A 13734-nucleotide genomic window follows, 5' to 3' on the forward strand; every position below is an offset into this window, starting at 1 on the left:
TAGAATAGTCCTGTGGCCTTGGCACTGGAGTTTTTTAAACTCCCAGGTGACTCCAGTGTGCAGGCAGAGCTGAGAAACACTGCTGTGAGGATTAAGATCATCCATGTACATCTTACAGGTTCCCTTTTCTGTCTCTCATGCCACTGATTACGAAAAGCTTTGTCATCTCTAAAGAGTGAGTAGTAAGAGTCATCCACGTGCAAAATCTGGCATCTCGGTGCCCACCACGATACCCCTGGGGTCCCAAGTCACTCCTGTTCAATTTAACTCGAGACTTGGTGCTTCCAAAAGGACTGCAGATGGTGTCCAGCATCCATAGATCACCCACCTGTCATGTGGCTCTAGAACCAGGAACTACAGGTTGTTAAAAGGCCTTATAGATCTGTGTCATCTTGTTTAGTCAGCGTTCCGTAAACAGGTTCTTGATAAATTATTAATCTGTACTCTTTACAGCAAAATAAATGCTTAATGAATACTCAGATTCTTTAGCAAGGCTTCCCAGGTGGCACAGTGGTAAAAAAAAATCTGCCTGCTAACGCAGGAGACACAAGAGACGAAGGTTCAATCCTTGGTTGGGAAGATCCCCTGGAATAGAAGATGGCAACCACTATTGCCATACTAGCCAGCCTTTTATCTTCCCTGGTGGCTCAGAAGTTAAAGCGTCTGCCTCCAATGCAGGAGACCCCGGTTTGATCCCTGGATCGGGAAGATCCCCTGGAGAAGGAAATGGTAACGCACTCCAGTATTCTTGCCTGGAGAATTCCATGGACGGAGAAGCCTGGTAGGCTACAGTCCACGGGGTCGCAAAGAGTCGGACATGACTGAGCGACTTCACTTACTTACTTACTGCCATACTGGAGATGGCACCCGCTCCAGTATTCTTATCTGGTAAATCCCATGGACAGAAGAGCCGGGAGGGCTACAGTCCATGAGATCACGAAGAGTCAGACACGACTAGCAGCTGAGCACTACTGCTACTAAAGGTCCTTTGGCAGTTAAGCACTGAACTGGAGAGTTCCCTGGCAGTCCAGTGGATAAGACTCTTCGCTTCCAGTGCAGGAGGTGCAGGTTTGATACTTGGTGGGGGAACTAAGGTCCCACAGGCCGTGAGATGTGGCCAAAAAAAAAAGCAAGACTATCCTATTCCTATCGACTTAAAAAGCAGAAGCACTCTCCTCACTTCCATTGTTAACACAGTATTTCTTGTAGGAATTAGATTTCTGATCCTGAGGTTTCAATCCTGGCAGCTCCTTAGAATCACCTGGGATACTTTATTATTTTTATTTATTTATTCATTTTTGGTTACACTGGGTCTTTGTTGCTGTGCATGGACTTTCTCAAGTTGTGGCAAGTGGGGGCTACTCTGGAGTACTCGGGCTTCTCATTGCAGTGGCTTCTCTTGTTGTAGAGCATGGGCTTTAAGCACACAGGCCTCAGTAGTCATGGGTTTAGGAGTTGTGGCACACCAGCTTAGTTGCCCTGTGGCATGTGGAATCTTCCCAGACCTGGGATCGAACCCACATCCCCTGCACTGGCAGCTGGATTCTTATCTATTGTACCACCAGGGAAATGCTGGACTGCTTTTAAAAAGTGCCATACCTGGGCCCCACCCTGAGCCATTCTGATTCACTTGGTCTGGAGAGGGACTCTGGTGGTGTTGGTAATTTTTTTTTTAATCTAAAAATTCACTATCACAATGATTCTAATGGGCAGCTAAGTTTAAGAAATCAGATCTCACATTCAATTTCCCAGCAATCACTGGCATTGCCTGGATTTCTCTAAACTCCATGGTTAGAAGGGCATGAACTTAAATTTTAATCAGACTCTTTTCTGTTTTATTGACATTTTTCACTTTGTGGATTTGAAATTCTGATCTATAATCCGACACTGTCTCTTCCCCCAGTGGGGTGATGTTTGAATTCCAGTGAAACCTTATCCCTGGGGATTGGGGGAAATGCTTTCAAAGCAAGTAAAAATACAGGGTTATAAGTCAAGATACAAATTACATCTTGACATAACCAAGAAGTCCACAGGCAGATTTTAACAGGCAACTAATTGAATTTAAGAAGTAGGATATTAAAGTTGCATCCAAGATCAACCTTTAAAATGTAAAAGACTTGACAGTATAAATAACTATAACTTTAATCATGTTTGTTTTTAAAGCTAATTGGAACTGATAAATATGCTGTTATAGTCCTTCTCCTGGAGAGGGAAATGGCAACCTGCTCCAGTGTTCTTTCCTGGAGCATTCCCTGGACAGGGGAGCCTAGCAGACTATAATCCATGGGATGGCAAAGAGTCAGACACGACTGAGCACACACACATAGTCCTACTATCAGTTGTGATATACCAGAAAGCAAGTATTTATGTTCAATTCTGTTCATCCTGATTGATCCTAGGTCTTTGCAGGGTGTGGAGCATCTGTTGAGCTAAGAAATTGCCTCTGTGCTTCTTGAGGGGATTTCCGCCCCCCAATCCTTGTTCAGTAGTCATGTCCAGGGTCATCACATATAGCCGCACAGGTTGTGCACTGAACAACTTGAGGGGTAGCACTCATACCATGGTATTTATGAGTGGCAGCCCCTTTGGTTGGATATCACTTGAGTAAAAGCACCTGCTGTCACTTCAGTCCACTTTTTCTGTAAACAAAATAAACTCTAACTTGGATGTCTTGAGTTCTGACTCAGGCAACAGCTGGACAAGATCTATTCAGGGTAGAGGCCTGAGTTCTCCAATTCAGAGGCCAAGGTGATTATTTACAAGTATCTTTATTCCCATCACCTTTACCAGGGGTTCTTAGCTAGCGACATCACTAGAAAGCCTTGTTCGGGAACAAAAAAATCTCTTTTGGTTAGAGTAGTGGAAAGCAGACTCAGAGGCCCTACTCAGTGATGACCTGTGAGCCCTTGGCTGGGGAGGCACAAATGGTAATGAGATGCTGAGATCCAGGACTCCAGTCTCTCGCTCCACATATAACAGAGACCTGACTTTCATCCTCATGGCCTAATCTCCTCCAGTCTGTCTCCCCTTCTTACCATGTGGGCAGGTCACTTCATTTGTTTTCTTATCTATAATATGACACAATGACATCCATGCTATAGGGACACTTGGAGGATAAGTGTTTGTGAGATATGGTGTCTGGCTCAGAGAAGATTCTTGGGAGATAATGGCTCCCTCTCTTTCCTCTCTTCCTTCACACAGTCTGCCCAAAGCCCTTCCCATTCTCCATTTGCTGTCACCTTGTCTGGGGTCCCCAAAGTACAGCAGGGCCCAGCCCAGCTATTCTCATGGTTCCAGAAGATAAACAATCTTCTAACTGCCTTCACTGAAAGAGGTGGGGCAAATCAGGGCCAGAATGGCTCTTCTAATCAGAGGAAGAGAAGAGGCACCACAGGCCTGAGTGACCAAAGAGAAGGCCCCACCCAGGATGTCCCACCCTCTCCGTACTGCTGACGGCCTAAGTTGCCCCAGTGCCGCTCACAGGCTCTCAGGTCTTCAGGATTATGGCCCTTCCTTCCCTCCTCATCTGTGAATCTTGAGCGCTGTATGAAACAGCTTCTGAGCCCAGGAAACTAGTTCCTTGAGTTTCAGTCCCTGCAGCCTTCTCAGATTCTGTGCCCTGGCCAAGCACAACAAAGGAAAATGCACTGTCCCAGGGCGCAGGCCACGTGGGGAGGGCAAGTGATGTAAAATAAGCCTCTGGGACCACTGGAGGCCACTGGGCCTGACCTCCCTTGGGCCTCTGCCCTCCTACCCTCTCCCCCATGGGTTGGGCAGAGGCCCCAGGGTTGATGTCTAGCTCTTCTTCCCAAGGGCCACTCCCGTCCCTGCTCTGTACAACTGCTTTAGCGCCTACATTTGCTTAATACCCCCTTGCCCAGTGCTTCCCGTCTCCCATAATGACGCTAAGGGACCAAAAGACAACAGTAGAAGCAAAAGAGCCTCCCCCAGCTTCTGCCCAGCCCACCGGCCTGACCTATTGCTGCTACTGCTGCTGCTGAGAATCCTGGTGCATGCTGGGAATCCAAGTGCATGCTGGGATTTCAGCCCACTACTCCATGCATTTTGGTTTTGCTTGGAACAGTTTCAAACTTGGAACTGTTGGTTTCTAGCCCATGGTGTACAACTCCCTGAAATGAAGTCAAGAACTTTGTGGGAAGAGAGACCTCCCTGAGGACTTGAGATTCTCAGGCCCTCTCATGGCACAAACCCAGCTCGGGTCTAGATGACATCAGCGACACACTAGTGAAAAGTGCTTTTATCTTCTTCTAAGAGGATTGACTTTAACGGTCTAGTCTGTCCTTAAGAAGTAAGAACTAAGTCCTGGAACGTATTTAGGAAGGTGCCTACGTGGAGACCACCCATCAACACATCAGGTCCTGAAGTTTGTATGAACATAGCTTTACACATCATGCTGACTTATAAGACAGTGGAATCTATTCATTCCAGAATTGTATGAATCCCCTGGGAAGAGGAGCTTCCAATACCTTTTGTCATGTTCTCAGAGGAAGGAACCCAGCAGGTGCCTTTGAAGAATGAATACAAAAAGCGTAGAAGGATCTTCTAGGTCTCTGGCTTCTCTGAAAGATACAGAAAGACTAGATAAGGAGTTCCAGTTCTCATCTTGGCTAATGGATGAAAATTTGAGGCAAAGGCCAATGACTTACCAGTATAAGTCCCACAAAGATGGACATCTTGGACCAGATGAACAGAAGGAGAGAAGAGTCTTCTGGGGAACAAGGCTGATGGATACCTGCCAGTATCCCAGGCTGGTGCTGGTGGCTTACTAAGTGCCTTGCCAGCTTCCAACACTGGGTCTCCCACTGGCCAGGATGCAGCCCTTCTAGAAATCATGATTCACTGGAGATGTCCCTGTTTTGAGGCCTTTGGCTGGAAGAGAAGATTACATGGGGAGATATTAGACTGGGTTTCTGTTCCTTCCCCCCAAGATAACAAAGTTGGCTTCATCTTTATAAGATACTCTAGACTTTTATTTACTGAAGACAAAGAAGGTTCTGCATCCAAAAAAAAAAAATCTCATGTGAATATTCCACGCTGCCATTTTCTCATGAACCTGTGCTCTGCAGACCACTTCTAGCTTGTTTGTTCTAGTACTGCATGGCCTTGTCCTCTTTCCTTGGTTCAGACTGACAGAAGAAGTTAGGGAAAGAAAGAGCTCTAACTAAGCTTCCAGTATTTGAATTCCAGCATCCTTGCTCACTGCCATGTTGAGAGCCAATTCAGACCCCAGGGCCGCTTGAAATATTCACAAGAGAAGACACCTGGAGGAACTCCAAGCTCACTCTCACAATAGGACTTTGCCTTCACAAGCCCCAGATCTCTTCACCCACTGGGAAACCTGGCTCCAATGCCCCAAGCTTGCCAATCAAGAATCACACACATGCAAGAAAACCCTTGTTGGATCTTTGGCTCAGTGCTCCAAGATGGCGGCAGCAGCAGCAGCAGCAACAGTTCTTAGGAAATCCAGGGCTGTGGAGAACCGCAGGGCTGGCCACCCATAAAGAAGCTGCAATGCAATTGAGAAGCTGGAGTTGCCGGCAGGAGTCCTAATGGTGGCCCTTGGTTTCTTGCAGACATTGACGAGTGCCTCTCAAGCCCTTGTCTGAATGGAGCCACCTGCGTGGATGCCATCGACTCTTTCACATGCTTATGCCTTCCCAGCTACCAAGGGGACGTGTGTGAGATTGGTACGGCTGTCTCGGCTTCAGCTAATGTTGCTAACTGCTGCACCCAGTCTTCCTCCCTCACCCTTCCCTGCTAACCACAGGTTCTAGGCCCTGGCTGGACCCCCCACCCAAGATCCATCCAGGCAGCCACTTCCAGGGCCACAACTGAGAAGTCAGCCTCCCTCACTTTCACTCCTTCTCTTGCTGTTCCCCATGGAAACCCTCCTCTGGTGCACTGGCTGACCTGACCACAGAAGAGCCAGGCAGGCCAGGCCAGTTTGTGTTTTGGAAGGTGGAGCTATAGAGGAAACTTTCAAATACTAACCTTCTCCAGGGCTGCCAGATGCCACCAGCAAAGTTGGTGCCTGCATCAGACTAAGAAGACAGAGCCGATTCCATGCATTTGTCTTGAAGGAAGCTATGGGTGGGAGTCATTGGTCCTTGCTCTGGATGATGGCCATGGATCCTCCCAGCATGCCCATGGGCTTGTGTCTGCCTGCTGTCTTGCCCATGGGACTTTAGTGGCCCCTCCATGGCCAGGGGAGCCACTGCACCACACTGGCCAAGCTGACTTCTTCTTCTCTGGCAAGAGCTATGGTCGATCTGTCTGAGAGCTCCCATGTCACCAGCATGCTCAGGTCACACATGCACAGGGACTGTTCCGTGTCACCTTGTCATCATTGCCACCATGACAGCTGCCATGTCAACACCACTCCGGTCTGCGCTTCCTTTCTCGCTTCCTTGTGCAAGGCAAAAGGCTGGCCAGAGAGAACAGAACCTCGTTTACATGGGACAAGAGCTGAGTGTCCTGTTCCTTCTTAAACAATTTTTTTTTTTTTTTTTTTTTTGCCACACCACGTGGCATGTGGAATCTTAGTTCCTGACCAGGGATCAAACCCGTGCCCCCTACACTGGATGAGCTTCCTCTTGCCAACCCCTCTGCTTCTACATCTGGGCCAGGACCTGCCAAGGGGAGCTGTGGGCCAGGAGCTTCCTGAGGCCAGACTATGCCTGAAGCTCTCTCACCTTTGGTGTTTCCTAGTCTCCCCATCCTCCTGGGTCTCAGGGCCACCCCAACTCAGAAAGGCTTGCTGTTGCTAGTAGCAACGATCCATGCAGAACTGGTAGTGTTTAGGGGCTCAAAGCTATTTACAATGAAACCTCAAAGTTTGTCATCCCAGAAACTTCCGAACAGCAGCTGAAACTCCTAATCAGCGTGGTAAGATAGTTTTGGAATGTTTCAGACTGGTGGAGGAAATTCTGAATGAAAAGGCTTGGCCTGGACCCTCCTTCTCTGCAGCTTCCCATCCTCCACCTTCACCCCAAGGCTCCAAAAAATTGGTGCAACGGGTCTTTTCTGGGGTGCGAGTGGAGAGTTACAAGGATTTTCTCCCCGGGGTGCCAGAATATTTGCCACTGGGAGAAGAGTCTGGAATGTCCATGCAGACCACAGCTCTTGGGTGCCAGGCTGGGTGAGGAGGTGCCTGCACAGGGCTCTGCCTTCTGATGCAGCAAAGAGAGGGTGCTGCCGGAGCCCCAGAACTGGGCCCTGGGCCTGGACACCCAGCTGAGCAGGGCTGCCTCTCTTCTCCCATCCAATCCTGAGCACTCACCACCCCCAGCGGGTGCTTCCAACCTTGGCTGTAACCCTGAGCCTTCTTGTAACCTTCCTGGAGGTCTGTTGCTTATTTCCCGAGAGCCTCCATTTTGCAGGACCCTGGCTTCTCTTGGCTCAGCTCTTCCCTCCAGCTTTGCCAGCCCAGCTCAGCCCTCAGGCCCCGAGGGGGTCCAAGAATTGACCTCCCAAGTCAGCCCTGGGATGATGTCTGTGGCTTCCTCAGGTGCTCAGTTATCTCTGAAGCCTCTCCACCTTTCTTTCCAAACCCTTTGGAGAAGGTGTTGGCGGCAGGGGGACCAGCAACCTCCTCCTAAGCACTTCCTGCTGCTCTGCCTCCTTCTTCAAAGACTGCCGGCCACAAACTCTTCTCTCTGTGTCTGTCTTCCAACCCTGCCAAGCAGTAGTGATCTTTTCTTCCTAGAACTGCCCGACCAGAAGGCTGCCACACAGCCTGAGGGGTTCATGGCCCCACACTCAGCTTCAGGGCCCTAGGGACAGTCCTTCACCTGTGAGACACCAGGGGAAGAAAGAAGAGAGGATCTTGGAATTCCCTCTGTCCAGTGCTGTGCTGGTAGATGTTTAACAACTGGCTCTCAAAGAGGATGTGTAGCACCTGCCAGTTTCTAAGATTCAACACTCCCACAAGGGCCAGGGAAGCTACCAATGTCATACCACTAAAGGCCGAGTTGTGGGGGGGCTGCCATAATGGTCCAGTGGTTAAGAGTCCCTGCTTCTACTGCAGGGGGCATGGGTTCTATCCCTGGTCAGGGAACTAAGATCCCGCATGCCTCATGGAGCAGCAATAAATAAATAAAAATAAAGGCCAAGTTGGGAAGACACACACCAGCTCTAGCACATCCCTGCCTCTGTCCCTCTAGACTGTTCCAAGAGCTCCACCTCAGTGCTTTCTCCTGAACTCAGAACCCCTTATCAATATAGATTTAGGGGGAGAGAAGTCCCTCTTCTCATCCGCCACCAAGAAATAACATGGAAAACGAGGGTCCCTGGGTCATGGACTCCAAGCCAGTATTGCGTGCTCTCCTAGAGCCAACTCTGATCAAAAGGCTTAGAGGTCTGTGTCTTCTTTGGACCAAAGCGGACTTGGTTCTCCTCCTCTGTCCCCACCCAAGCTTCCATTCCATGCCCCCAGCACTGCCTGCTCCTGCCACCTGCACACACTCCCCTGCAGCCTCCTCTCTCCCTGAAGCCCCTCAGAGTCTCCTTAAGTTGTCCTTAAGCCTCAACACCTCCTACCTTCCCAACTCTTTTTACCTGGCCTACTGAGCTCTGCCAGTCCTGGCGAGCAGGCATCAACAGGAGAAAAACTTCGGGGGTGGGAGGCGATAAGAGAAAAAGAGAGGGTCCCTGGCATTTCTCAGAGGCCTCTGGGGGATGAGGGGCAGGACCAGGCCTCCCGGCTTCCCACTTGAGGCTCAATCCAGTGGGGCCTCTCCCTGCCTTTCAGGGTGTGACGCAGAAGGCAGGATGAACACAGGAATCCACCACCCCTAGTCGGCCCCCTGGCTCTCTCCTCAAGCCCCTGCCCTGTATTGCAGACCAGAAGCTGTGCGAGGAGGGCTGGACCAAGTTCCAGGGCCACTGTTACCGCCACTTCCCCGACCGGGCAACCTGGGTGGACGCTGAGAGCCAGTGCCGGAAGCAGCAGTCACACCTGAGCAGCATCGTCACCCCCGAGGAGCAGGAGTTTGTCAACAGTGAGTGCAGTGGGGCCTTAGGGGCCCGAGAGGGGAATGGTCACGCAAGCCAAGGGCCTCCCTGGCCAGCAGTCAGTGGACTTGGGCCCAGTCAGGGCAGAGAGGGATGGAAAGGGGGCATTTCCACAGGCTGAGGGGCCAGTGGTTCTGACTGTACCAGGACAGCCCACAGTCTGTCAGAGTCAGCCTCAGACTAACCCTGTCATCAGTCTACGTTGCTCAGGGAGCTGGGCCCAAGTGCACTGCAAACGTGCACGTATGGAGACCCTTGTCAGGACCCCGGAGGCAGGTGGCACGCTCCTAAGCACCCACCCAGCTCCTGCCACCCCTCTGTCCCCTCTGTCTCGATGAACTCAGGTTTCTCCCACATACCTTCAGGTGCCCAATACCCATGCCCTTTCTCTAGACAATGCCCAGGACTACCAGTGGATCGGCCTGAACGACAAGACCATCGAAGGGGACTTCCGCTGGTCAGATGGACACTCCTTGGTGAGTTCTGCTGGGGGCACCCAGGATAGTTGATGGCCCAGAGAGGATGAAGGAAGACTCCCCTAGAGACAGACATGTTCAAATCATATGCAGACGTTCACTGAGCAGGTGCTAGACCAGGAGCCCTGAGGTCGGGATCGTGTCTTGTTCGTCTCACTTTTAGAGACTAGCCCAAGGCTGGACACCTGAATAATAACATGAAGGGAAGGGTGGGGATGAGGAGGGCAATGAATGAATGAGGGCAAATCACCAAGAGGGTATGTATGCATGCATGCATGCTCAGTTGCTTCAATTGTGTCTGACTCCCTGTGGCCCTATGGACTGTAGCCTGCCAGACTCCTCTGTCCATGGGATTCTCTAAGCAAGAATGCTCGAATGGATTGCCATGCCCTCCTCCAGGAGGTCTTCCCAACCCAGGAATCGAACCCATGTCTCCTGCCCTGGCAGGCAGACTCTTTACCCACTGAGCCACCTGAGAAGCCCCCAAGAGAAAGGTTTAGAGAGGTTCCTTGCCTACAGAGCACTGGAGTCCACACAAGGAGGTAGACAGACAGAAAGCAACATAGATGCCAGTTGAAGAGTGTACGTAGTAAATAATGAAGATCAGCAAAGGACCTCAGGGAAGACTTCCTAGAAGAGGCAAATGTCAACAGCGTCGTGGCTCTGTTGTGGTCATGGGGAAGAGGAGCAGCTACATCAGAGGAAAGGGGCCTCGTTTGTCTGCAGTCAGGCTAGAGGGAGAAGCCTGGAAAGGCAGAGTCTGGACATGGGAACAGTAGCTCTACCACCCAGTCCTGCCCAAGCCTGGCAGCCTGGTGACCAGCCCCGCTGGCCCATATGGAAAAGGAGATTGGCATCAACTCATGAACAGGGACTGTGAACCCGGGGTCTTCTGAGTTCCTGACAATGACCGCAGCCCGGTGGTGTGACCAAGTTCTTGGGAGGGCCCGTGAGTCCCATGGCACCACCAGACTCCCAGCAGTCTTTGTGCCATGGCCAGGAAGGGGCTGGACAGGGAGTGAAAGCAGGGGTTAGGCAGGCTGTCCCACTCCTGCCCTCTGCTCACCCCTTCCCCAATCCCACCCACAGCAATTTGAGAACTGGCGCCCCAACCAGCCTGACAACTTCTTTGCCACTGGGGAGGACTGCGTGGTGATGATCTGGCATGAGAAGGGCGAGTGGAACGATGTCCCATGTAATTACCAGCTACCCTTCACCTGTAAAAAGGGCACAGGTAAGTGGCAGCATGGGAGGGGTCCCACAAGGACAGACTCAAGACCCCAGATTCCTGCTGTGTAACCTGGGCCACGTCACCTGGACTCCTGGCTGCTGGCATCACTCACCTGCCCAACTAGCAGATTGGAGCTGACCTGAGGGGCAGGGGCCTCGCCCTATGCCAGCATCCCAGAGCCAAGGGAAAGGCTCAGCCCACTAGGGACCGGGAGAGGGTGAAGGCTAGAGGACAGAGCCCCCTGCACACACAGTGCCCTGGGTATCAGCACAGAAAGTCATCCACAGTTGCACATGAATTGGGAGCCTCCCTCTCTAGGATCCCAAGTCCATCAGTCGCACGAGTTGGAGAGTTGTCAGGCCTTGATCCTTGGCTTTGAGTCTGCAGACTTGGAGGTGTGGCTGGGACACTCGCCAGTGTTCCTGCTCCTGGCCTCGTGCCCTTCCCCCCACCCCCAGCCTCCTTTGGTTCCTCCTTCCCCTGCACCTGTTTTCATAGTCCGTTATCATGGCGAAGTCACAACCAGTCTACCTGGCTCTCACCCTCTTTCCCAACTCCTCATCCTTTTATTCCCTTCCTGCTGCTGTAAATCATTGAGGAGCCCAGATGTCAGAACCAGTGGCTTCCAGATTCTCAGTGCAGAGTGAAAGCAGGCAGGCAGGGCTCATGGCCGGGTGTCCAGGCTCCCTGCCCCTTCCTTGGACTCTAAGCTGGCTCCCCATAGCCAGGGGGACCACACCAGCTCATCACAGGGCATCAGGGGAGACCCTCCGAGAGCCCTTTCTGAAGGGTATTTGCCCCTCAGTGGCCTGCGGAGAGCCCCCCGTGGTGGAGCATGCCAGAATCTTCGGACAGAAGAAGGATCGATACGAGATCAATGCCCTGGTGCGGTACCAGTGCACCGAGGGCTTCATCCAGCGCCATGTACCCACCATCCGGTGCCAGCCCAGCGGGCACTGGGAGGAGCCTCGGATCACCTGCACAGACCGTGAGCATCACCCCGCACAGTGTTAGATCCGGCCAACACATCCTCCTCCCTATCCCCGACTGCCAACACAATCGAGGGCTCTGTCACAGATGTCCCCTGCCCCCCGGGAGGTTCACTTTCACTGAGAGGGGGACGGAGAAGGCGAGTGCCCTACTGTCCTTTTCAACGCCCACCCAAAGCCCCCTGTTACCAGTCGCCCCGTCGTGTCCGATTCTTTGCGACCCCATGGACTGTAGCCCGCCAGGCTCCTCTGTCCATAGGATTTTCCAGGCAAGAATACTGGAGTGGGTTGCCATTTCCTACTCCAGTATTCTAGCCTGAAGCCCCTTAGCCCAAGGTGGTTCCAAGAAAAATCAAAACCAAGAAGCAGGTAAAACCTCAGGCTGTCTTCATGAGCCCATGATTTCTACAGGGAGGGGATCAGCAGAGAAGGATTGAGGGAGGCTGGGCTGGCCCGCTTTCTTCCCAGAGTTCACCCAGATTTTTCCATTTCCCTTGCACCCCAGCCGCTACCTACAAGCGCAGACTACAGAAGCGGAGCTCACGGCCCCTGAGGAGGAGCCACCCCAGCACGGCCCACTGAGAGGAGCTTCCCGGACGTGCCCAGGACGCTGAGCCCAGAAGCCTAGCCAGGCTGACACCCCATCCGGATGGTGTCCTCTCCTTGTCGCTTTCTGTCATATAAGGAATTCCATTAAAGAAGGAAAAAAAATAAACCCCACATTGTGTATGCACCCGCCCACCCCCCCAAATCGCCAAATCTGCATCTAATTTCCCCCCAAACGCCAAAGCAAAGCAAACGTATGGTAACCCATGGACTGGAGTTTAGAGACGTTCCTTCAATCTCCCATCGTGCCTTTCCAGGGACCAGCACAGGGACAGGGGGAGAAGGGAAGGGGTTAAGTTAAATAAAGAAGATTATTTTTTGTTTCCTGACTTTATCCAAGAGCAGTGCAATCGTTGGTTCGTTGGTTCTTTCACCTCCAGGGAGAGCTAGGGAGGAGGGAGGAGGGGCAGAGAGACCCGAGGGCTGAAGAACTCTGGAACCGCAGCTGAATGTATTGGATAAGATGGAGTTCATCTGTGTCGGGGAGAAGCCCAGGGGAGAAGGGGTGGCTTCCAGCCCACTGAGAGAGCAAGCCATCAAGGGATCTTCGAAGCGTGGGGGGTCGGGTTCCCTCCAAGGGTCCCTCCTCCAGAGTCCTCTCACCTGGGTCTGCCACCCGAGCAGGTGTCCGTCTCGGCAGGGCTGGGTCGGGGGGCACTTCCTTCCCTGTGGGAGTGTCACCCACCCCTCCCCCACCTTTCCCCACCCCCCGGGACCGTGCAGGCACCAGGGTTCCGTGCACCTATTTATATTTTTGAAAAGTAAAGATTATGATAATTATAATAATAAAGACATTGGAAGAGATCTATTTCTTTTCTTTTCCCTTCTTTTTCTTAATTTAAAGAGAAGGCAACCATAGTCCAGGATCTACTGAGAAGTTTCTTAGGAATGGGGGCTGCAGGGACACACTTTGATCAAATGACTCTAAATTTGCGAATCCTGTTTGATTGGAAGGCCTGGGACACCACACAGGTGTGATGCTCTATTCTTATATGAGTTATGTGTGTGTGTGTGTGTGCACACATATGTGTGTGTGTGTGTGTGTGTGTGTGTGTGTGACAGCCAAGAGGTGCTGTGTATGGATCTGTGAGTTGGCACCCTGTCAGAGAGTAACTCAAGTCAGACTTCTGGCCACTTTCCATAGTTTGTTCCTTTGATTTACACTGTTTGCTCACACAAGAGGAGTCGATTTATAGAGTGAGTCCAAGAACAGAAGCAAAATCACGATTTATAAGAGGGAAGAAAAAAAACTGCAGACAGTCTGGGAATGGTGAATCTTGTTTATACATTTTTGGGGTCAAATGGGTTAGCTAGCCACTAGCACAAAGGTCTGGGCATCCTGCCCGTAAGTAGGCTGTAGGTTATCAATGAAAACGCTTTCAATTGTTTATGGATTTCC

General features: G+C 51.5%; 1 protein-coding gene across 4 annotated transcripts in view; it reads left to right on the top strand.

Annotated features, from left to right (window-relative positions):
• Nucleotides 1-13133, top strand: part of ACAN (aggrecan) — a 69417-nt gene extending 56284 nt beyond the window's left edge. For 2 of the 4 annotated variants that reach the window (XM_070358236.1, XM_070358237.1), the window contains 6 exons: nt 5595-5708; nt 8862-9020; nt 9427-9509; nt 10599-10743; nt 11546-11728; nt 12235-13133. In XM_070358236.1, coding sequence (XP_070214337.1) covers nt 5595-5708; nt 8862-9020; nt 9427-9509; nt 10599-10743; nt 11546-11728; nt 12235-12311 — 761 coding nt within the window. In that variant the 3' untranslated portion in view covers nt 12312-13133. The remainder of the gene's footprint in view (nt 1-5594; nt 5709-8861; nt 9021-9426; nt 9510-10598; nt 10744-11545; nt 11729-12234) is intronic. The other 2 variants (XM_070358238.1, XM_070358240.1) reach the window with 1 other exon arrangement.
• The last annotated feature ends 601 nt before the right edge of the window (nt 13134-13734 follow it).

The sequence above is a fragment of the Bos mutus genome, chromosome 21 (assembly GCF_027580195.1).
Source record: "Bos mutus isolate GX-2022 chromosome 21, NWIPB_WYAK_1.1, whole genome shotgun sequence".
Classification (NCBI taxonomy): Eukaryota; Metazoa; Chordata; class Mammalia; order Artiodactyla; family Bovidae; genus Bos; species Bos mutus.